Below are 24,557 nucleotides of genomic sequence, written 5' to 3'. Positions count from 1 at the left end.
GCTGCATCATGGGGTGCAGTTTTTAGTTGTTTTGCAGTATATGTGTTTGCATGAGTATTGGATGAAGGGATTTTTGCATGAGTGTGTGCGCTGCTGTGGGTGTAATTTTCCATGTTGTTTTTTTGCATGTGGTATTTTTCCTTTTTACGGTTGGTGACCTAACACCCCCCGCCACACGCCCTTGCGGCGGCTTGCGGGGTATTATGTAGATGTATCTTACTAGTGAATACGAAGTGAATGTCGTTAGCGTAAAGTAGGAATATAAGAGTTCCGATAATACTTCTCTGGGGAACACCTGAAGTAACTTCTACTGCATTTGACCTGACTTCATCTATTATTACTCTTTGTACCCGACCATTCAAAAGACATTAATCCAACCCAGGATGAATTGATGAATTTTCCATGTATACCTACGCCTTTTATGGTGTCTAAACCAAGTGCTGGCGATGACTAACCCCTGTCTCCCACTGAACTTAATTGCTTTCTCCCCGCGGGCACTCCTCGAACCTAAACCGTAGTCCCCCACCTCATCACCATCTCATCCTTCGCCTACCGTCGCATTCCAATTCCCCATCGCTATCCAATGTTTTCCCGCAGGAACACACGCGATTATATCCTCTAACTGATCTTATATCCTATCTACTTCTTCCTCTCTATGATAGCTTGGTGGCATGCATACCATAACTGTGGCCAAGTTTGTCGGTTCTGCTTTTATCTCTACTAGTAATATTCTATCCGTTACTTGATCTATGTTGACTACGCTTTTTCCTACCTTGTTATTCAATATTATGGTAGCCCCTTTTTGGCTCTCGTCCACTCCGCTGTGTATTACTCTGAAACTATCACTCCAATAATCCCCGCTATCCTTCTATCTCACCTCCCATAGACATCTTTCCATTTCTCGCTTTATATTCTCTAATTGTCCTGTTCTCAACATTGTCCTAACATTCCAAGTTCCCATTCGAACTAATTCGGTCTTCTTCTTCTGGGACTTCTAACCTGTTGCTGTCGATTTTCCTTTGCAAGGGTTTCGTGAGATGACGACCGCGGAAGCCTTGCCCCTCCCGTTGCCGGGCACAGCACACGGCCGATTTTGTCGAGTCCCGTAGTTACTAGGACTGATATTATGTCCATCATAATATTCTTGGGAATGAAAATTTGGATGGCTTCCTGTTGCCTCCCTCAATAATGTTTTTAACATGACACCATCACTCAATGGCCGCCATAATGGGGACAGACGCCTCTGCAGCCGCCTTACTGAGGAACAGACGCAACGTGGACTACATTTCGCCTTACTTCTAACCTTCGACTTATCTGGGTGTCCCTACCAGGAGCAATTACCATTGCTCCAACCAGCACAGCTCCAAGGACCATCAGAATGCACAAGCCCTTCCACCACATCAAGGTTGCTGTCTATGTGAGGGTATATATGTATATATATTATACATAAAATTAACATATGTATGCTTTTTTAAATTTAACTTTCTTCATAATGAGTTATCAACCAAATATTTCCATCCTTTTCTGTTAGATTCAAGTATTATCCATAAGTTATAAGCAGAAAAATCAGGGTGCATCTTAATGCAACAATTTCAGAGCGTAAAAATCATTCGCCTTGACTGGGACTCGAACCCAGATCCCTCAATATCCGGTCGAGTGCTTTAGCCACTTAAGCTACCGAGGCGTCCTCTTAAACTCTGAAATTTTGAAATTGACATTAGCGGATGACTCCGTTAAAAGTTACTGTTGCGGCATCTCCCGCAGTTTCTTTGGAATTAGGGTGCATCTTATTCGCCGGGAAATATCGCAGCTAGCATTAGTTATTGGGGGAAGCAATGGAGATAAGATCATATGCACCATTAGGGATAAGTGGGTACTTTGGCAGGGGTATGATGTATCAAGGAAAATTTGAAGGTTAAAAAGAAACCTGGTATCAGCATTAGCCTGCCATTAATAATAGGAGCTGAGAGCTCTTACATGTGACATTCTATCCGAAGGATGCTGTACTCACTTGAAGTGCTCTCCACATAGTACCCCAAAGAGGGATCAGGATACCAATGAAAAATCTTGCCACCTCTGGGATTTGAGCCTGCACCCTTGGGAGTTAGAAGCCAGTATACTAGCCATCGCACCATCCCAATCCCCTAATGGAATGCTCTCCACTTTCTTTGGTGCAGGCCCCCAATTACAACCAATTGCTTGGATTTCATTCATATTTTTTCCACAGTGATGAGACAACACCTGAAGTCCTGCAGATTTTGACAAAAAAGCTTCAAGTCAGCCTAGTAACATGTCACATAATTTCATTTTTGACCAACAGCAATCAATACCAGCACCCATCCTGTCTATCTTTTTGATGTCCACAAGTTGAGCCAAAATATTTTGTACCCATTTACTCGTATTTACCCAAGAGATGCCAACAGTTTTAGCAGTCTTGCACACTTTCATTCTTTTATCATCATTTCATCGAGTTTATCCATAATTTCTGATCCAGGGACCTAAACAAGATGTCCAAAATTTCCAGTATTACTTGTACTCAAATAGCCACTCCAAAAGATTAGAAACCACTTTTAAACCATTCAGATTGAATGGCTCATATTTAAAGCTATGTCAATCAAGTCTCTCTTCAATCTCCTTAAGTGATTTGCATTTCATGAAATATGTGAGTCACTCAATAAGTCCCTTGGAAAAAAGAGAAAAAATTATGTTGGGAAGATTTTTTTTGTGTTTAACATAATCTCCTTTTAGCTCAACCAGTGCACTGTCAATGAATTGTACTCTAAATTTACCATTCGTCATTTGTGCAAATAATCAACGTGGCTGATTCCATGTGCATCCCGAAAAACTGGGGGCATCACCTCGTCGGTTGATTTCTGTCTTTATTATTTCCTCTGTTTCACTGTTTCGACTGTTCCTTCATCTCTGGAGTGTAGTGTAGTGGTGTATCCTAATTTCATCCACCATTTTCTTTCGACACACAAACTCATTAGGATAGTGATGAAAAAGTGCCAAACCAGCATCCAAATCAATCACATGATAGCATTTATTCTCCATTGAGAGCAAACACGACACCCATCTTATTGAGATATTTTCACAAACAATTTTTTTTAAATTGAAAACACCTTGTACATTATCATATACCTATATACCTCAACTAATTCATTGATCACCCAAAACCATATCATGGATTTTGTCAATCATGTCGGAGGAAGTTACTTCCACTGTACATCCTAAATGATGTTCATAATTTCTGGATGTATGACAATGTTTAAACTCATGTGCCCAATTATGATTAGTCACAAACACAGGAGCAGATGTACCATGAACTTAATGCAGCTCAAATTTGATCTCTTTTAGTGTTCAGCCTTTTAATTAGAAGTGTTTAATCACTGCATGAAGCTTTGTTTTTCCCATTTATTTAAATAAACAAGAGTTTGTTGCCTCAATAGACTATGAAATTGAAACGTGATGGATATAGTTAAAACTTTAACAGCAGTCTAATCAGAGATGATGCTTAGTTAGAGCAAATCTTTTCCAATGCTACATGGGCCATCTCATGGGTTTTCTGAGGTATTATTGAAAGATCAACATGAGAAATTACCCTTCATCCATTTTTTGGTACTCACTCTACTTGCTCCACCTTGATGAACATTAAGCACAGAGTATTGGACCAATTTTGCTTAAACTGGGCAAGTTGTTTCTTCAATTGGTGCTTCTAACTGAAAAGAACTCTAATTCAAACCATTCCTCTGACTTTGCATGAACTTTTTAAATAATTCTTGCAATGCATATTCCATGTGATTAAAGGTGAAACCTATCAAATTCATTTGAGTACTAAATAAAATATCATGTATTTAAAGGTGGAACAGTTCATGGTAACTTTTACGAGTACTCTCTCAAAGCAAGGTCTCGTATTTACAAGTTATCAAATAGCTCCAATGAAGTGCTCTACTATTTTCCTATTTTTTCTCATAATATCATGTTATCTCTCATTTGATATTCTTTATTGATCACTTAAAGAAAATTCTTTCATCAGTTCTCTCAGATAAGATCAATCTTTTTCGCTAATATTATAATCATGCCTTTCCCCAGCCCTGTAAATGGTATTCATGTCATTATAGCCACTGATATTCCAAACTTTCTCTTTACAAAAGAAGAGGCATGACAGCCATAGTCGCTTCACAACAAATAAGCTTGCAATCACTAGGGTATACTTTATACTTTAGGGTATTCACGTAAGTCACAACTGTAGTTCTTCATTTTAGTTTATACATTCAAGAGATGAGTAGGCTGTCAATATTCAATAGCCTAACTATACTTATGATAAGATAAGGCACTCCATAAAATATTAGCACAATCACTAAAAATTTCATTATTTGCAGTTTTGGCAGCTTCTAGTCCCATGGGTCCCAACTCAATATTATTTTGAAGATATATATTCACACGATTTTGGGCACGAAAACTCTCAGTGTATTGCCTTCAAATTAAGACCAATTTCAGAACTCTTTTAAAGAATATCTTGTATACTCAAATGTCGACCATCTTAAGTGGGATCAACAGTTCAGTTTACTACCAGATATCAGTTTTAACACACACTGTAAGTTTAGAGGTCCTAAAAATGTTATATTATGGCTTATCTTGCTCTGTAATTTCTTAAGCAATTGCAATCTGGGGAACATCATGTTCATTAAATCAAGTATTTTAAGTTAAAAAAAAAGTACAACTCATATGTAATCAACCTTATCATACGCATTGTCAGCCTCTTTTGAAATATTTGGGAATATTAACTGTACCTTACATATACATCTATCATGCAGTGACTTATACTAAGAAAAACAAGAGTGACTTTAATATTAAAAACAGTTATCACTGTCAAAAAAACCAAAAGATACATGTAAAAACATCAAACCTGTCTATGATATCTGAAGGACCAACATCAATGGCTACAAAATTGTTTGACAATCTGAGTAACCATTTAAAAATTGAGACAAAAATTCCACCATTCAAGAAGAATCTTTTTGCATATCTGGTTAATGGTGTTATTATAGTTTACATGAATATTTACGTAAAACTTAAGTCCACATTAGTTTCTTGCCATAACTGCATTTGTATTTCTATTTGGGTATAATGTGATATATATCCCATTGATAGGTCTTCTACACCTGTCATGTATTCTCAATCTGTACACTGTCTGCTGGGCAAATGTATTACACTATTACTTCTTGTGATGGGCAAATAATTCCATAGAAATCAATGTAATAAAGGACATAAACCATTTCTATACACAATTCAACATTTAATCACAAAAAATAAATTATGTCACTTATTACAAAAAAATATATCACATAACCATGAAAGACAGTGGGCATACAAGTAAAATGTGCTGATTTGTCAATTAATCATTCCAATTATCACTAAAAAGCTGATTTGAGAATGATTCCAGGTTATCTTTTCTGCAAGATGGATCCTTCATTTTATGAATTTCCGAAGACCAACATAATATAGTACGGTCTTTCCCTCCACTGAATAGCTGCTGGTGCCATGGCTCATAAGTACAACAGTTCACAGAATCAAAATGGCCGATCAATTTTTTCACTTGAATACCAGACATAATTTCATACACTAGCACATGGTTTGTGGATGGTACAAATAATAGATCATGCTCGACATGACAAGCTGTAACATCTAACTGAACTGATCTTTTTAAGTGGCTATGTGTAGTGCCAAAATTTACCATGATATTTGTGCCTTTGATGACATCCCAGACTCTTAGTTTGCAATCATTACCAAAAGATACCAGAAAAAAGCCATTTTCAGTAAAACGGAGACCATTCACATAACCATCATGAGCAGTGCATGATGACAGATTCCCTGCACTACCTTTCCCATTGTGTTGATCCAAGGACATAAGACACGCTTTTGAAGACCTAATGTCCCACAAAAAAATCTGGTTATCACAACTGCCAGTGGCTAAAAGTGAGTCATCCCTTGGTGACCAATTACATGTCAGGATTCCAGCTGAATGCCCAACTAGTTCATGAGATTTTGATCCTGATTTTAAATCCAAAAGTATAAGGTTCTTCGTAGAGGTAGCAGCTAAAAAAGAAAAAAGCATTTCATAGTGAAAAAGGCTATCAACTCAAAAGTAGATGAAATCAATGTTATGGGGAACTGAAAAGAGATTCATAATTAATTTTTCAACAAGATGGAAAACACCTGCAACTTATATCCATAAAATATAAATCTCAAGCACAAAAACAAGTCAAGGCATCCTAATTTGATGCCACCCTTTTCTAGGGCTATTAATCCTCGTCAAGCAGAACACATTATATGCACCTTCTTATCCTACCAACGCAAATGATCAATAAATCTTAAGGCCTCTGTGACGTCTCTCTAATGAAGGTTCCATGCTGTTTCCAGTAATTGCTGTCATGCTGTTGACTTGTTGGACAACAGGCCAACCTATGCACAGTAATTCCTGGAAGCAGCATGGAGCCTTCACCAAATGATCAATGATTAACAAAAAGTTTAGTACCTACATTTCCAAATGATGATGAACATTTGGATGCGAGTGGATGGGGGGGACCAATCTGTCCCATATGGGGTTAGCAATAAAAAAAATATCATTATTATTTATTTACATGTCTGATACCAGTGTTACAATATGCATGGATTTAAAGTATGGTTATATAAAAACCATAAATACAGTAATCAATCAGAAAAATCACAGAGCTCAGGTGGAGCTGAAAGTGCCCAAAGGGACTTGCCTAGGAATCGAACCTGGGCATTCTGTCAGTAGTCCGATACTCCACCCCTGGACTGCCACATTCAGGGACAAAGCATTTGTCCCCTATTATTATATATTTGATTATAATTATAGTTATGAGTGGAATATACTTCATGTCACAAAATATTAAATAATAAAGTAAAAAAATATGACTTTACATAGGAGTAGTTCCTATATTTTCTTATTCATGTGTTCAGGAATAGAAAAAATAAAATAAAATAAAATCATCAACCTGAATATTCAGAAATATAAACAGAGAAGCTAATAGGAAAAAAAGAAACAATATAGTGAAATGGACACAATGTATCAGCAAAATTTACAAATAATGAAAAAATAAAAATTATTTAATTTTGCAGCTCTAATGAAAATTGATATGGTTTCATTGTAGGAATAATGACACTCATACAAGCAACAACAAAGAAGTTATCTATAAAATAATGAACTGGAGCGTTATTATTTATACAGGCTAACACTTCATTGGAATCAATCATAATATTCAGTAACTTGATTAGAAAATATCAAACTCAACTTTCTCCTTCATTATGTATGCTTGTAGTTTGTACGAGGTATGTCCAGAAATATAATAAGCCACGCAATATTTTGAGAGAAACAGTCTACCTTGAACAATGAGGCCTTAGACGCTCAAGGTGCCGATATATCCACTTTCCATATTGGCCTGAAAAAACTCGAGGTGCTGATATATTGGCTCTAGTTTTAAACTAGCTAAAAAAGTTGTTATTTTAAGCAAATTAAGAATTAATTACTTTTCAACTGATTACAATAAGTTTGTTTGGCTATTCTTTCAAAGGAGGGCTTTTTATAAATTATGTATTTTACATTAACAAAAGTAATTGCAAGTATCTTTTTTCATCCGTCGGATGCAGCTAATCAACCATGAATCATCATCCTAAATTTTTTTTCTCTTCTCGCCTGTAGGTTTTGCTGTTTATATATATATATATATTATGCTACCTCTTTCATTCTTATTCCGTTATTTCACATAAACTGCCTGCTGTGAACTTCTGCCACAATGTAATCACTACTTTATGTGAGATGAAATGCTAGCCAAAATTTTCCATTTTTTTTCGTAAAAAATAACAGAACAATAGAACCAAAACAGAAAATATAAAAATCGTAATGTCATATTTGCCTAACAAGAAGCATCATCAATGGGAAGTCAAATTTTGGATGTTGTGCGATTCAGTGTCAAGTTATTGCCTTGTGTTCTTCACAGACAGGGGAGCCAAGTGTAAAACAGACAAAGCTGATATACAAGAGCAAGGATTAGGATATACTGTGATAATGAAACTTTTGCGAAGAGGGAATTATTTTCAGAGGGTTACCATGTGTTTACCGACAATTTCTTTATGCTAATTCCACTTGTTCAAAACTTTACTCTGTTGGAACTTATGTAACTGGTACGGTGAGAAAAAACAGGCAATTTCTTCCGGAAAATTTCCAAAAGAAATATTCAGTAGGGCAGAAGTTATTTTGTCGGTTGGGGCCTGTTCTTGCCAGTGGTTTTTGGGAAAAACGATCTCAAAGAGGGTCTGTTCTTCTTCTATCAAGTCGAGAAGCTGCAAACAGATGAGGAAATAAAGTCTAACATATGTAGGAACGATAAAATTTTGGAGGAACCAGAAATAATTTGGCATTATAATAAATTTATTAGGGGGATTGACAATCTGACATGCCCACACCTGACGTTCAGAATGGCAGCTTAGTAAAATATTTGCAGAAGCAACAGTTATTGTTTAACAGAACCATTTGAAATTGCGTGCTACAATAATGTATGCTTGGTTGTATCAAGTATTATAAATTAAGTATTTTTAATTAGAAGAGGATATAAACTAATGTATGAAAAATTGGTATGGAATTTTTACCACCTTTGAGAGAATTATAACAGTAAATAATAAAAACATGCCTACAATAATCACTTTTCCAGTCACTGTTCCCAAAAGAACTTTCACCAAGGGAAGGTCTTGCAACCTAAGGGTATGCAAGGTCACAATTCCATTTTACATTCACCATAAGCCTTGGATACTGGTGCCATTGCCTCTCTTCCATCAGCTCCTCCCTCACCCTCCAACCCCATCCTCTAAGTCCAATTTCTCATTCACTACCCACACATGAAACCTTTTCCAACAAATTTGGCTTCTTTCAAGGTTAGTCCTATGAGTGACATCGCTCAGCCTCAAGCCCTCATTTTTTAGATTTGCCAGACATCAGTCAGGAGATAGCTTCCACCTGAACTCTGCTAATTGCGATAAAACATGTTCAACTCTTGTGAGTTTTTAATACAGACATTAGCTATCGTATTCTTCCTTATTTTGAGGGAAATTCTGCCACACTGGGATTACTATATTACACTTTACCAAAAATATACATTAATGCTGACAGATAGAACACAGTTTTATTGTTTTATAAGTGTATGATATAATTTTTCAGAAGATATGCACAGATATAAGTGGTAAATGGTTGCTATCACACCCACCAAGTTACCCAACATATTTACCTGCAACAAGGTAGTTCTGGGAAGGCACTTTGCTCATTTCATGGTGGTATATTTTCCCTGGTAAGGTTGTCTCATAAGCCACAGTCAGCAAATTACTGTCCCACAATTTAACCTTCCTATCCATTCCACTTGATACAAATGATCCTGAATCAAAGGGATACCACTGTACACTTTCCACACTAAATTGATGGGAACCTGGGTTAGTTCTGAAAAGTTAGAAGGCTAATCAAAATCACCAAAAGTATGCACAATTAAAAAAATGTACTCCACAGTAAATGAAAGACAGAAAAATATTAAGAAATTATCTCACAAAGAACAGGGGCCATATGATAAAATTATATGCATAGGTAAATTTTACATTAATGCATAGCCTAACTTTTACAGAAATTAACACTAAAAGGGCCGGGTTTTCCCGGTAACTATGGTGGTTGTCATTTTGAACACTGTTTTCCCTTAATTCCAGGTAAATAATTATTAAATTTATAAATGGAATTAAATCATATGGAAAAATTATTTTATTGACATAAAATATTTCAAAATGCTAAAGTATCTTATTAATGTCATAATAAATTTAAATGGAAAACAGTACCACCAATCAAGCTTTATACAACTGGACAATGTATTTAGACTGAAAAATATACTGAAGAGGAACAGAAAATATGAAACATTTTTTACCAATATACTTCCTTCTATTATTGCTAACTCCTGAAATGGTTCCTGTTCCCCAGAAACTCCATGATGGCACCCCCCCCCCCAAACAAATCAACCATGCCTCCCCCTAAAAAATCAGGTACAAACCTATTGCACATAAAATGTTTTCATTATTATATGCTGTTATATTTTCAAAAAAATATAAACTGTTATAAAAAAATTATAAAAATATTTTAAAATTAACATGAACTGTATTTAATGGTATTTTGCCACAGCACAATCCTCACATTAGAAGCTAAAAGGTAAATGGAGATTATTATTCTTCTATACTCAAACGAAAAGTTTTAAATAATAAATGTTAGACTTTGGCCAAATGCCAATATTGATACCTAGATACCAGGGTCTATAACCAATGTTATTACTTTCCAATATTTTCCTTAACTTTCCTGTACAATGAGTGCTTTCATTTCTCAGGAATTAAACACTATCAATCACTGCTATGTGCACTTTTAAATTTCAATGAGCATTTCAAGGATGCATATAAAGAAAAGTAAAGCTGACTATAGCATGGAGAGCTGTGGAGTGAAGACTTGGGGTAAAATTGCTGATTTATCAAACAACATTTGCATACCTGCTTCAAATATTGCTCAACCTTCCTATGGGATCAAATTTCAATGCAAAAAAAATGTACACATTGAAAAGGTACATCTATGAAGCAAGGCCATGAGTGTGAAGTTATATTGCAGCTATGGCAACCTGCAGCGTTCCTTGTTCGAAATTCATTGAAACCCTTGGTAGCCAAAATGGAGGATATGTGTAACCCCCCTTGGCCACTTCACATCTCCGGTAAAAACTACACCAACTAACCTTTTAATCCTGCACAATACTTTTGCAATGTAGTTGCACTGCCCATAATAATTCAGAAGGTCATGGATATATATGCAACCATCATTTGAACCAGACAGCAAACTAAAAGAAAGAACATTGATTTTAATATGCAGAAATGTCATCATTCATGGATTACACATAAAGCAAAACAAACTTAGATTCACACGAGAAAGATAAATTGTCTTATCATTAAAATATAACTATGGTAGCCACTAATATCTAAAGTTTCTAGGAAATATTTTAAGTGTCTTTACTTAATAATAAAACTTATACAACTGCTTTATGATCCTTCTGATGACTTTTGAAGCCCCTGATAATTATTTTTGTAAATAAGGCACACACACACATGCACACACACGTACACACACACACACATACAGGGTGCAGCACTTAAATTCGGACAAGCATGAATTTCCTCGAATGAGATTTCCTCGCCGGGTTAGCAAAACCTTCCCCAGACTTATCCGAAGCATTATACTTAGCCACAATATACTTAACAGTTGATCTGGGGTAACAGAAGAATCGAACTATTCAGAAATCTAATGCCCAGAGCAAATACTCTTGATAATAGTGGCCCTTCAAGTGTACCTCGAACTTGTACATAATATCTCAGCCATTTTGAGGTTGACTGTTAACTAGATGCCTATAAGTTTCAAAAACACCAATCGCGACCTCCAGTGGAACTATGATATGGCGGAAAATTCAAATTTGTCCAAATTTAAATGCTGCACCCTATATAACCATGAAAAAACCATAAACACAATAACCAACCTGAAGGTCAGTTTGGTAGGTGATGGTAGATTTCCCCCAGTACTAAGCCCGATGATATGTGAAATTCACACTTCAGGGTAGGGGGGCCAGTTCCTTTCCCTCTGCCGGTTATTGTTTCCCAGGAAGATCTGGTACCCAAAAATCACATAGCTCGGGTGGAGCTGCAGGTACCCAGAGACTTGCATGGGAATCAAACCCGAGACCCTTCGGTCAGCAGTCCAACGCTCTACCCCTGGACTACCACGACGCTATAGATTTATTTATACGTATTTGACCAATGTGGATCGCCTCTTTCTTCTGGCCATGCATGCCACGAAACGAACTGCTCCTACTCTTTATGACGTTTTATACTTTCCTACCATCCTTTTCTCTTGTGTCATCTATTTCTCCTTTGGGGGTAAAACAGCTCCCTAACGCCATCTCTTGGCCAAAGAATCAGGACACTTGTTTGCATAAGATCTGGTGTTCAAGACCCTATCCAGGAAATATTTTTGCACTTGTAATCTGCTTGATTCTGTCTTCCTCACCTCTTCTGTGTTCGTCCTTTATGTTTTCATATCCCTTATCCTTACATCTATTTCCATGTGAATGAATATTTGATTGTCATATGGCTGGATTTTGTTTGAATGTCTGTATGTGTGTGTGTGTGTATGTATGTATGTGTATGTATATATATATATATATATATATATATATATATATATATATATATATATATATATATATATATATATATATATATATATATATAGTAAATTGTTTGAGCTTTTGGGCATTCTCTCACAGAGAAGGCCAAAACTCTCAATCGACAGTATTTTCAATGAAACCTTAGAAAGAGGAAGAAAAACCCATTTCATTTTCTTTAGCTGAATTATAATTTTCTTTAAACTCAAAAATTGCGCAGGCATTAAATGTTCCCAGTTTTTTCAAGGTACTAAAAACAAATTTTAATCCCAGCATTTAAATTAAGTTCAAATAGATTTATAGGAAAAAAAACTACTTCAAACATTTAATCATATCTTCTTTTCTCTTCTATTTTCTTATCTCCTGAAGCTGAGACAGCATTTGCATCATCACCTTCACTCCCATAAATACTGTTGGACACAGAATGTCATAAATTGATGCACACTAGACTTGGTGGTGACTTTGTCCCATGTTGTTTTGATCCGGTTCCTTAATACAGTGACTGACGGTTTATTTATTCTTCTTAATGGTGTAAATTTATGGTTCCAGCCCAATTGCCACTCATTACACTCTCTTCTCAGGAAATCATTGACAGGCTTATTAATCACATCTTAGCTATCCTATTATTCCTGCAGGGAACAGTAACTAGGTCCATATGCATTTCAGCCATTTTCTCATTTGCATTTTCTGTCAGGTGCAAAGTACAAGCATTTTCCATAGTAGCACACCCAGGCATACCCACACTATAGCAACCAGTCTAATTCAACTTCTTCATTAATGCATCCTTTTTCCTACAAAAACATTTCACAAAAAAATCACTCTTGATGGTATCTTTTCATATGATTTTGTTTAAAATTATGAAAGGAGTCAGAGTTGGCCAATCAACAGTAGCTGCAAGCATCCTGGTGATTCTAGTTTTGTCATTCCATATGGTTTTAATCAACAGTGATTTACTTCACCTAGTATTGACGGTAGTATTTAATGGCATATCAAAAGAACCTGGAGTTTGTTCGGGATCTTTCATCTGCCCAAGCAGGTAGAAACATGCTTTCTACACATCCATAATGTACGCAATTAACTTCTCAGCAAATCACTTGGAAGGTGCTAAGCTTGGGAGGGATTGTGTCAAAGGAAAACCATTTCCTTCATACAACAAAATCCCTCGGCAACAATTGATGCTTCCTTTGAAATCATTGTGTGGAATCTGGAATCCCTTTGACACATCCAAAGTTTTCATCATTATATCTTCTCCAATAAATCGTTAACATGATTTTCAGTGTCTTCAAATCTTCCCTTTAAAGGGTCTCTCAATGCATTTCTGGTCAAACTAACAATTCAAACATATCTAAGTGCTTCCACCATAAATGTATAGTTACATCTGGAACACTAACCTCGACACAAAATATAATCATATTTGCAGGCAGTCTAAGTGAGAAGGGTCTCAATGCATAGTTGCGCTTAAATTTTTGTTTTTTTTTATTTTTAGTTTTCAAAATTTGAGGCAAATGGTTCATTATTGACCTGAATGGTCTCAGAGTAACTCTTTCTATGGCAATTCCAAAGGTTACTTGCTTGGATCCCTAAGGAGAGATTTTCCTCCGCCCACTGAGTGGACTTTTGGGTTATTTCATTAATTTTTGACAATAAAATGTTGATGGACAACATAATGGAGACTTATTCTAAGTGTATTAATAAACTTTACATGTGAAAAATCTTGAAAAAAGTTCCATTCCACTAGCTCAAGAACTGTATGAGAATAAACTTGCAATCACTGGGACTTATAAGGCATACAGAAGGGAAATTTGGGAGATTAGGATGGTGCAGAAGCTACTAACATGCTAGCTTCCCACCCAGAGCCTACATTTGCATTCCGGTGGCAGCAGATATTGGCAATCCCTACTTAAAGTTCTTTGTGGAGGGCACTTTCAGTGAGTATGCTATCCTTCAGATGGGACATTAAGCTTCAGACCCTGTGGTGCCTTTCTTTAAGAGTAGGCTAATGTTGATGCCGGGTTTCTCCTCACCTTCATCTTTTCCTGTCCATCCCTAATGGGGCAAATGACACCAGCTGTCAGTAGCCTCCTCTAAATCTACTATTACTACAAGAGAAATGCTAGCAGAATTCCTCACAATTTAAAGGGAACCATTTTCTTATTCATTTGAGTTCACGAATGCCATTACTTTGTGTTGCCAATGCTGCAGATAACAAAGATTTGCTTTCTTTTTTTATTCTCCCAACATAATAAGATTGAAGAAAAGAGCCAAAAAATAATTAAATTCTGGGAAGCTAATGCATCAGAACTAAATCAAAGAAGCAGGTATTAGTGAGTAAAACCATGAAAAGCGATCATCATGTCCGCGACATTAAAAAATGGTCGTTGAAATATTCATGGAAATTATAGCAAAGGTTACACTAACTCTTACAAAATTCAGAAAAATATCCCTATTGAAAATGGCTGAAGTGAGAGGTGATTTCTGAGGGAATTGACAAAATAACTTGCTCAGAACAATTCATCATCGAGAAAAATTTAAACCGTAAACTATCATTTGTTTCTCGAGATGACAATCAAGATATTTTTGAGATAATTATCTCCAATGGACAGGGAGAGAGACAGAATTATCCATAAAATTCCCCAAAAACGCAGAATTTGAGGATGTTCTTGTCTGAGTAAACAGGATAGGACACAATTTTACTGAGCAGACTGTGGTAACATAGAATGCAGCTCACAAAGGGCAGTAAGCAAACAAATTTTGTGTTTTAAAAGTAAATATGAACAAGCATTATATTTCAAAGATGTTTCTGAACACTTATTAAGTTAATGAATGAAATTTATATTAACAAAAAAAAGTGCACAATATTACCTGAAGTAAAAAAATGTGAAATAACCTGAAAATTTTAACTAATACCATTTAACTGTCTGCATTGATAGGAACTTTTAATTGCAAAAACATAGATGACAGATGATTCAAAATGGAGATATATTAGCATGCTCACTGACACCATAAACTCCTATACTATCCCCACAGGCAAAAATCTTATATTTTTTTTATTATTATAATGTTTTAAAACTTTGGTTGCCACAAGTATTAAGGAACCAGAAACAGAAGTGACTGTGCAACTGGTATTTAATCTTATTTCTTTTCAATGGCTTCTCTTGTAAGCAAGTTACGGTGCAATGTCAGGGGCTGTACAGTGATGCAGAACACATCATTATAATATTAATATAATGATGTGAATATATCATCATTATATATTACTTTTCTGCTATTTACCCCCTTGTCAGCAAACCATTGTTTGCTTGTAGAAATTTTCTAAGATATTTTTTGTTTTACAACATTGAATGAAACTAATAAACCACTCACATATTACACAATGTATCTCTGCTAATCTTGAATGTCATTACATATCACTGTTTACTCTATATTTGTGTTTCCATAGAAGTTTCATGTTACCTGTGGGGCCTTCTCAGAAAACTTTTGTTCCATTGAAAATGTTTTCTTGGTTATTTTTTTGCTCACTTGTTCAGGTGGGAACTGATATATATATACTTCTCAGCCATTACCAAATGTTTCTCAACTAATCTTTGGCATTACAATTAATCCTTCAATCTACATCTGGTTCTCACTTCATACTAAAATCAAACACCCAGCTTTCCCAGGCTAAAGCATGTGTGCTTCCTGGTTCAATTTTTCATTTTCCTTAAAATTATGATTGAAAAACAAGTTTTTGTGATCATGGCGCCACAATGAACAGACTTTCATTTAACTCAACTATGTATTACTGTGATAAAAATACACTCATGTTTGTAAATATATGTTCAAGCATTTTTGTTGATGCATTCACCAGAAGGTTCTGAATTTTGACAGTTGACCAACTCATCAAAAGAGCCTGAAAATTTACTTCTTCAGGCACCTTATACATTTCTTCATGCTTTTCTTTATGAAGATTTTATTCATCATCGGTCATAATTCATTTCACAACAATTTTTTTCATAAATTTTAGGACCAGTTAGACAACACTTGGTTATCATGTCTTTTTTATGAGCATCAAAGGAACAGAGACACATTCATTGAAGCCATAAAAGACACACAGGTGAGTACTCTTTATATATAAGGTAGGCTGTCTAAATTAAATTCCTGTATGATTACAACAGAATAATTACAAAGTGCAAAAATCATTCACTTTGGCCAAGATCCAGATCCCTTGTTCCCTGAAAACGCAAATGATTTCATGCACCTTGAAATTGTAACATATAATGCACATTAACGAATGACTCCATTAAAAGTTACTTTCATAGTATCTCCAGAAGTTTCTTTGAATGCTGTATGATCATTTCTTTCCTATACATCATCTTGCAATAAGTTCCCAATCAGTGCAAAACTACTTCCATATCAAAGATTTCATTTAGTTTAACTTATCATCCTTTCTCAGCATTCCTGTCATCAATTACCTCCTCTTGGTGAAAGCTTTCTTACCAAGCAAAATTCTTCTCCTTAAGTCCCAACTTTTTTGAGCCTCTTGACCCAACACAAGTCCAAGATAGGTTAACTCTTCCACCTGTTCTAGGTTTGCCCTCCAGTTTGAATGTTTACATTTGCCTCCCTCCTCCTCACAAATCCCAAAACCTTTGTTTCATTTAAAATAATCTTCATACCTTACCAATCATACTGAATTTATAATGCAATCGGCAATGATTGCAACCTTTCTCCTGTTTTTCATAAAGCAGGCCAAGCACTGTTTAGAAAGTGTTGTCCCAATGCAATTTTGATCCACAAACAAGTTGACTCATAAATGCCACTTTTATTTTTCCACTTTGTTTTTGGAAGTATTCATGAATGATTAGAGGTTGTTCATATAGTAAAAAGCTATCCGAAATTGTTCCCTAGGGAAGAGGTTGGCTATCTTTTGTGAAATCAATCCATAATAAGGGAGTCTACACCATTTGTAATCTTTTACATCCATATTAACTGGTATAAACAAAAGATTGTTTGTTCTAAGGGAATGTTTTCTACATAGTATTTTTTCTATTAAATCTTCTTTGTACCCATTTTTCACTGCAATATATTTTATAGTCTTTAGCTCTAGAACAAAATTACTTTTAGAGAGGTATGTCTAGCAGTCAATTTAGCGGGAAATGAAAAGTGGATAACTTTTGAGATATGTGGTGGCGGGAGTTGAATGGATGATGTGGTCTGTGGCGGTACTTTCACAAAAAATTGCAAATTCAAAACCCCATCCCTTTTTCATCACTGTGATATCTAGAAAATTGAGTTTCCCATAATATTCTTTCTCACATGTGAAATTGATTTCTTTGCATTGTGAATTTAAGGTGTTCATAAAATTGTCTCATTGTCTTTCAGTGCCTGTCCATATTGCAAAGATGTTGTCTACATCACGAAACCAACAGTGATGTTCTTTGTACAAAATGAGGGACTGCTGAATAGTTTTCCTTCAAAGTTGATCATGTAAAAGTCAGCAAGGAGTGGTGATAAAGGAGACCCCATTGCTAATCCTTCCACTTGTCTGTAGTTTTCATTGCTGAACTGGAAATAGTTTTGTTCAACACACATTCTCAGTAGTGACATGAGCTCACAGAGGAAGAGTGGTTTGGTCCCAGCACTTTTTCTGCCACAACCAATGCTTCATAAAACGGGTTACTTATAGAAAGGTTTACAACATCAAATAACAGTAGGATATGTTTGGAGGGCGGGGGACGTTTCTTGGAGAGCTGGGCACAGAAATCACTTGAATTTTTAGTCCTAACATTGGTTGGAAATTTGTAAACTCTCTGAGGACAGAGTTCAAAAGGATTGCTACTTTCCTTGTGGGGACGGATACACTGGAAATCACTGGCCTCATTGTAATATTTTCTCTATGAATTTTTGGAAGGCTGAAAAATCTGGGAGCTTTCAGATTCATCACTTTTGCTTCGTATGTTTCACATTGTTTGAGGATATTGGGGGTGGTTTTTAAACACTTTATAACAATTTTTTGGAATTTTGTGGTGGGGTCATTTGGGAGTTTCACAATGTTTTCACTGTTGATGAAGTCATAACACTTGTTTATATAATCACTTCTATCCATCACTACCACTGTGTTGCCTTGGTCTGCTTTTTTGACGATTAAATTGTTGTCTTTTAAAAGTTTTTTAATGAGATGATCCAAGTTAGCTCCAGAGAATAGCCCCTACTTTGTGGGTATTCAAATTTGGCAATGAAGTTAAACTTCCACACTATGATTGTCTTTAAGCCAATAACCTTTTCCTCCAGGCAATTTCAAAGTCCACGGCTAAATTTTACAATTCTATCTTCTGCGATAGAGTTGTGAACATGTCAAACATAGAACAAGATATCCAGTACAAAAAATTATTGGATCATGGTGTTAAATATGTCCTGAATATTCCAATTGGAACGAAATAATTGGAAAATTTGGCCTGTAACTCTATAATTATCACTCCAGTAATCCCTGCTATCCTTCCATTTGATCTCGCACAACCCTTAAATACCTATATTTCCTCCCTCCATCTCTCTCTTTTTATTACCCAATTTTGCTGTCCTCAATATTACCCTAACATTCCAAATTCTTACTTGAACTCACTTGGTCCTCTTCTATGTACTCTGTGTTCCTGCTGCCACTAATGCTTGGCAAGGATTTAATGCAGCGATTACTATGGAAGCCTTGCCTCTCTCACTACCAGGCACAACACACGACCCAGTAGACTGAGTCCATGATTTTCCAAGACTCACTTTCATAATTTCCATGACTCATTTTAATTATAGAGTTGTAAGATAAAAGATTGTTCCCTGTTGACCTATAAGATTTTTTAACATGACATCACTTTAAATGGTAGATGACTTTTCATCTGGCTTCTACCCCTCAATCTATTGTTGGGTGACCCTAGGATCAATTATCATCATTCCTGCCAGCAAAAGCTCTAAGGGTCATTAGAATGCAAAAGGCCATCCATCCTAATGAGGCTATAATCCATGAGAGAGGACCAAAAGGACAGCTAATGGAAAAACTGAATCATTCTTAGATGGGAAAAATATGTAAGTTGAGATGTGAAAGGGCATGATAGCCTAAGGAAAACCCTTCTTAACCACGGTACCTAAAGAACCTGATTACAATTACTAGAAAAAATAATACACAAACCCCTAAATCCCCTTTCCAAACCACCAAAGACAGAAGTACCCGCACATTATTAATAGAGATTTTTATAAACAATCACAGATTTGCTAATTACTATAAAGCCACATGCATGTACCAGGTTACCCACCCCTCTTCAAAACAAATACATTAAATATTAAATAGCCAAATAACCATTACTCTAGTCAATGGCTGCATGGAGCATCTTACAGATGATTTACTAGAACTTTAGAATTAGACAGACTAACTTGCTTCCAAAAATGAAAGATCCTGTCAAGGCAATCTATCAGAGAGAAGTCTAACATCTAAAATGAGCAGATTGGGATGCTTCATACATTGAAAAGATAGGAAGAAGTCTTCAGGTGCAAGCAGAGGAACATCACAGAGATTTTATAAAAAATTTGTACAGTAGAACCTTGCTTGACAAATACCTAACATAATGAGTAATTCTCATTACAAGCAAAAAAATTACCAGCCTAATGAGGGACATTTCACATAATGAGTGAACAGAAGAGTGGAAGTCCTGGACTGGAGACTTGCTGCATCTGTCGGTGTTTACCACTCATTCTTTTAGCATCTTAGTGCCACTTGTGATAACAGATTTTCACAAACTTGTGTTCAGATATATTCATGAGATTTTGTGTGAAATTTAATAACCCGTAGAAAAACCATAAAAAGACAGCCATATAGGAGAATACAAATAGCCATAGAAATGAAAAACATTACTGGAAAGCAAGAAAGAGGTGAGTACGGCTGATCTATCATGCACATAAACATTAACAATGTGTACTATCCATAAGAACAAAGAAAACATTTAGGGTAGATGCTTCAAAGGGAGTGACAAGAATATCTACACAACCATTATGTATTATCAATTATGAGGAAGGTAGCTTCTCATATGGATAAACAAAAAATTGAAATTAAATTTAAAATACTTCGCCTTTCCACATAAACCAGAAGCAGCCGCGAAAAGGGTATGGAAGGTTTATATGGAAAGGCGAAGTATTTTAAATTTAATTTCAATATGAAGAAATTCCACCAAGTGATGCCAGAAACTGTTTCATTGACAAACAAAAAGTAATTGCAATGTGACACACTTGAGTAGAATATTATTTTCAGATCATCAAATGGCTAAATGAAAAGTAATTGCACTGCGACATTATTATTAAGAAAATAGTTTCTGAGAAGGCAAAAGTGATTTTAGCCAATCTCATTATAAAGACGCCAGGATCATCAATGGTAAAGAAGAAGTATTTGAGGGAAGCTGGGAGTGAATCAAGAAGTTTAAGAGAGGAACCAGCATTCACAGTATTGTGAGGCATGGTAAAGCAGTAAACTCCAGCACTAAGGCAACACAGAACTTTATCAGGGACTATAAGAAGCTTATAGTTTCTGAGGGTTACGTGCCGCAGCAGGTATTTGGGATGGCATGGGTTATTTATGGAAATAGATGCCAAAGTGAACTTATATAATAGCAGATGAGAATGCAATGCTCCGACACAAGCCAATGAAAGACCATCACACCCTACTATTTTGCGCCAATGCAAGCAGCAATTTGAAAATTAAACCGGTGCTTTTTTACCATTCAGAAACTCAATGAACCTTCAATGGAGAGTTCAGTCTAGAAGAGCAGGCCAAGTGTGATTTGTTTTCTGCAAATGGAACTCAAATTCCAGGCTGGTTCACTTCATGAAAAGAAGGTGAAGATGACTCACAATCCTAAACAATCTGTGCATTATTTTCTTTGAATAAACCTTATGCATACATTTTTTAGCATTTTATTCAGCATGGAACACATTAACATATTTTACATTAATTTATATGGTAGAAATTCTTTCACTTGATGTGTATTTTGCATAAAAAGTAAGATTTGGAATCAGGCTAAGGTAATCAGGCTAGATTTACACTGCAGATGATATAGGGACATGGATGGACATCCGAGGACTATTGGCCATGTTGACCCTTGTTAGAAATAAGGGACTCATTACAAATGACCACTTCTTCCCTTCCCAATTCCCCTTCCTAGACATTCCACTGCTTCTTCCCTAACAAAACACAAGGCACTCATGCCCTCAACCTGTGGACGAGACCACAACACCCAATGCAACCCCTCATCCTCCTAGTCTCCAATCCCCCATCAACCTACTATTCCTCTACCCCTTTCTCCCATTCACTCTTCACAATATGCACATGCATGTCATCTACCATTATCCCTAAAGATCCTACGATGTAGTAAAATTAGTTGGTCAATCAATATATTTTCTGTTGAATATAAATGGGGTTACTTTCCCATCATCAAAATGGAATTCCAGAAACCCTTGGCCTCAAATATCTCCCACATTTGAGCTTGGATTTGTTGGGGTGCCACAGTACTACAGTACCCTTACAACACCCAAGCTGACCATTTGCACCAGCCAGTATGATCCAGTTGCAACAGTGTATCACATGTGAGAGTGGAGAAAAATAGGAATTATAAGGAGCTACATAATTCAGAGAAGTTGTAACGCAATGATAACTAATCGAGAGCGCTTGAAGTAGATAAAAAAAGTGACAGTAATAAGTGAATAGCAACATGAAAAGAGATAATTCTCTCCCAAATATGAATGGACTCTATTACGCAATGCATATCGATGGCCAAATAGTTACTACTTGTTACTTTGATACACATTGCTGACTAGGATCCAAACCAACTAATACTATGACTGAGAAATACTTTTTACATTCATTTTTCAGGTACACCCAAATAAAAGTGCAAAAATTAATTTTAAGATAAACCATACATAAGTACTTTGAACCCTATATTATAGACACATTCATACAAAGGTTTACTGATTCCTTTTGGCATACGCTTGTACCTGTAGATATACCGAACGATAAATAGATAAATTAGAATACATTACTTAGTTAGATACAGGTAGATGTATCCAACTGCATCTACTTAAGAAATCTGAGATTAAAATCACTGATCCTCTAGTTGGCACTCCGATGCCCAGGAGTATCATATCCATAAAAATAAGTGTAAGCATCAGTCTTTAATGAAAAACAAAACGAAAAATAAAATCGTTCGAACACAGGGAATTTATTTTTTCCAAGTTATAAAAATATTCAACGATTCTTGACTACGTTTGTCGTCAATGTTCCAACCATTTAAAATTAAATGCTTAAAATAATAGAACCTCATCACATACTAAACGCCTGAAGGTGTGCTGGTAAATTAATCTCTATGAATGCAAGACTTTTCGTTTCAAAAAACATGTATTCCCAACAAAGTCCAATTTATCACTTAAAAGAACTACATACTACAAATGATACCCTCCAATCTACATTCCAGAGGTTTTATTTGTACAGGAAACCAACTGTTGACACATACTTAACATTCGCCATTCCCAGAATTTTGGCGACTATTTCATTAGCCTTTTCTTTTGTCTGAACGTGACAGTAACATTTCCTTCAACGGGATAGATGGTATCGCAATAAAAATAATACCAAAGCGACCAACACAAAACCATTGCAACCGTTTCGCAAATGTAAAAAAGGCATCAGAGTCAAGAATAAAATTACTGAAAGGAATGGGCAAACGTTTTATACATTTAGGAAGTAATGTAAATGTCAAAACTCAATTATTTACATAACCGCACTATCCCTAGCAGAAGTTGAATTACAAAGGCGCAAAAATCCTTAAATACGAGGAGGTTAAGAATATGTAGTATTAGCACAAATGTAGCAATTGAGCTTTAACCCGTATTACAAGTCAATACATTGGACACGAGTTACGTAAAATTACGTATTATATCAACAGCTGCAAACAAAAAATGTTTCCGTTCAAATTAATCAATGATAACCCTGCCAAACGCTTGAACTTGATTTTAATTGGCTGAATAATTCGGAACTTAATCCGCCTGACCATCTATCACTCGATCGCCGAAAGTTTAGCCTGAAAGAACCTGCGGCACGCAACTTTCATGCAAGGTATGAAACTCATGAAGAGACAACTGTCGGAAAGTTCTAGGAAGACAGGGAAATAATCACTGATGCTCGAAAACTGCCAACTTAGGTGGGCAATTAAATGGAAAGCAGACATCTCTGAAGGAATATGTCCTATTAAACCCTAGACAGTGCCATGAAGAGTACAGACTAGATGAATACTGGAACTGGTTGGGAAGAGCTGCAAATGATGTTATCAGTTATGCCTCAAATACACGAACATGTGACCGGTTGCAATCTAAATATTACCCCCCCATTCATTCTGCAAATTGTTTCTGTAATTGTACTCAATACATTAACGTTTTACCATGTTTCTGCCTTCCATAGCACACATATTGTCAGGGATATTTGCCAAGTCCTTGCCCACTTTCGTTGAGCTAGTAATGTGCACAAAGTATTTCAAGTACTTACTAGTTCAACCACGAGTTCAATAAGCAAAAAACAACGAAGGAAAATAATCAAAGCATCTTACTATCTGTGTTCGCTTGGGTCTATGTCCAGGCAATTAACTCCTCCTGAATGAACATCTTCTAACTCCCAATCTTTCACTACTTGAAGAGTGAATGCTCTTTTAATTACAACAGCTCGTTTAATCTCATAAGCAGGAGATATCCCAGCTCTAACGTTTTCAATCAGCGAAAGCATTGCTTCACTGGTTTGTTTTGCCGTCACAAAATTAAAAACGACCCACAACTGCCTAAACAAAACAATTGAAATTCGCTGTATACCCTGGCCAACCGTTGACTTTCAAAATCAAATAAAACAGCGAAACCTAGCTTACAGATACCCTACCTGAATTAAAGAAACAACAAAGAATTACTAGTCTTACCAAGTACCTGCAAATGTTTGTAGAGGCCGGCAGGAGTGCTATAACAGGATTTTTTTAGGACTTGACGGCAGATATTACGCTTACCATGCATTCGATCGAAAAGATTGGAATTTTAATGAAAGAGTATGAACATTATAATTTTATACGTATTACGTAAATTAATTGTATTCTGAATAGTCTGCAACAGTATGCGAGGACACTTCCATCTCTAGGGATCAGAATATATTTGGAATGCCATTCGTATATGAGCTTCTATATGCTTATTTTTGGAAGTCGGAAATGCGCATTTTTATTAAAATTA

The 24,557-nt window shown here is 35.9% G+C and overlaps 1 protein-coding gene across 1 annotated transcript; it reads right to left on the bottom strand.

The window, feature by feature from the left end:
- Positions 1-5,283: 5,283 nt before the first annotated feature.
- LOC139695603 (DNA excision repair protein ERCC-8-like) lies at positions 5,284-24,118 on the bottom strand. Its single transcript, XM_071594403.1, has 4 exons — positions 23,900-24,118; positions 10,821-10,922; positions 9,303-9,508; positions 5,284-6,096 (listed from the first exon to the last, which is right to left on the bottom strand). Exons 1-4 carry the CDS (start codon positions 24,070-24,072, stop codon positions 5,396-5,398), a joined length of 1,182 nt encoding a protein of 393 aa, XP_071450504.1. The 5' UTR covers positions 24,073-24,118; the 3' UTR covers positions 5,284-5,395.
- Between the last annotated feature and the right edge of the window lie 439 nt (positions 24,119-24,557).

This window comes from Hetaerina americana, unplaced genomic scaffold, assembly GCF_022747635.1.
Source record: "Hetaerina americana unplaced genomic scaffold, ioHetAmer1.1.p SCAF_60, whole genome shotgun sequence".
Classification (NCBI taxonomy): domain Eukaryota; kingdom Metazoa; phylum Arthropoda; class Insecta; order Odonata; family Calopterygidae; genus Hetaerina; species Hetaerina americana.
Note: the sequence above shows the minus strand (reverse complement) of the source record. Positions and strands in the feature narration are given on the sequence as shown.

Coding starts and splice junctions, on each gene's coding strand:
- LOC139695603 (XM_071594403.1), bottom strand. CDS start 24,072: ATGCTTTCGCTGATTGAAAACGTTAGAGCTGGGATATCTCCTGCTTAT. Junction 10,923..23,899: donor GACCCAAGCGAACACAGATA/GTAAGATGCTTT, acceptor TCTTTCTTTTAG/TTTGCTGTCTGGTTCAAATG. Junction 9,509..10,820: donor GTATTGTGCAGGATTAAAAG/GTTAGTTGGTGT, acceptor CTAACTTTTCAG/AACTAACCCAGGTTCCCATC.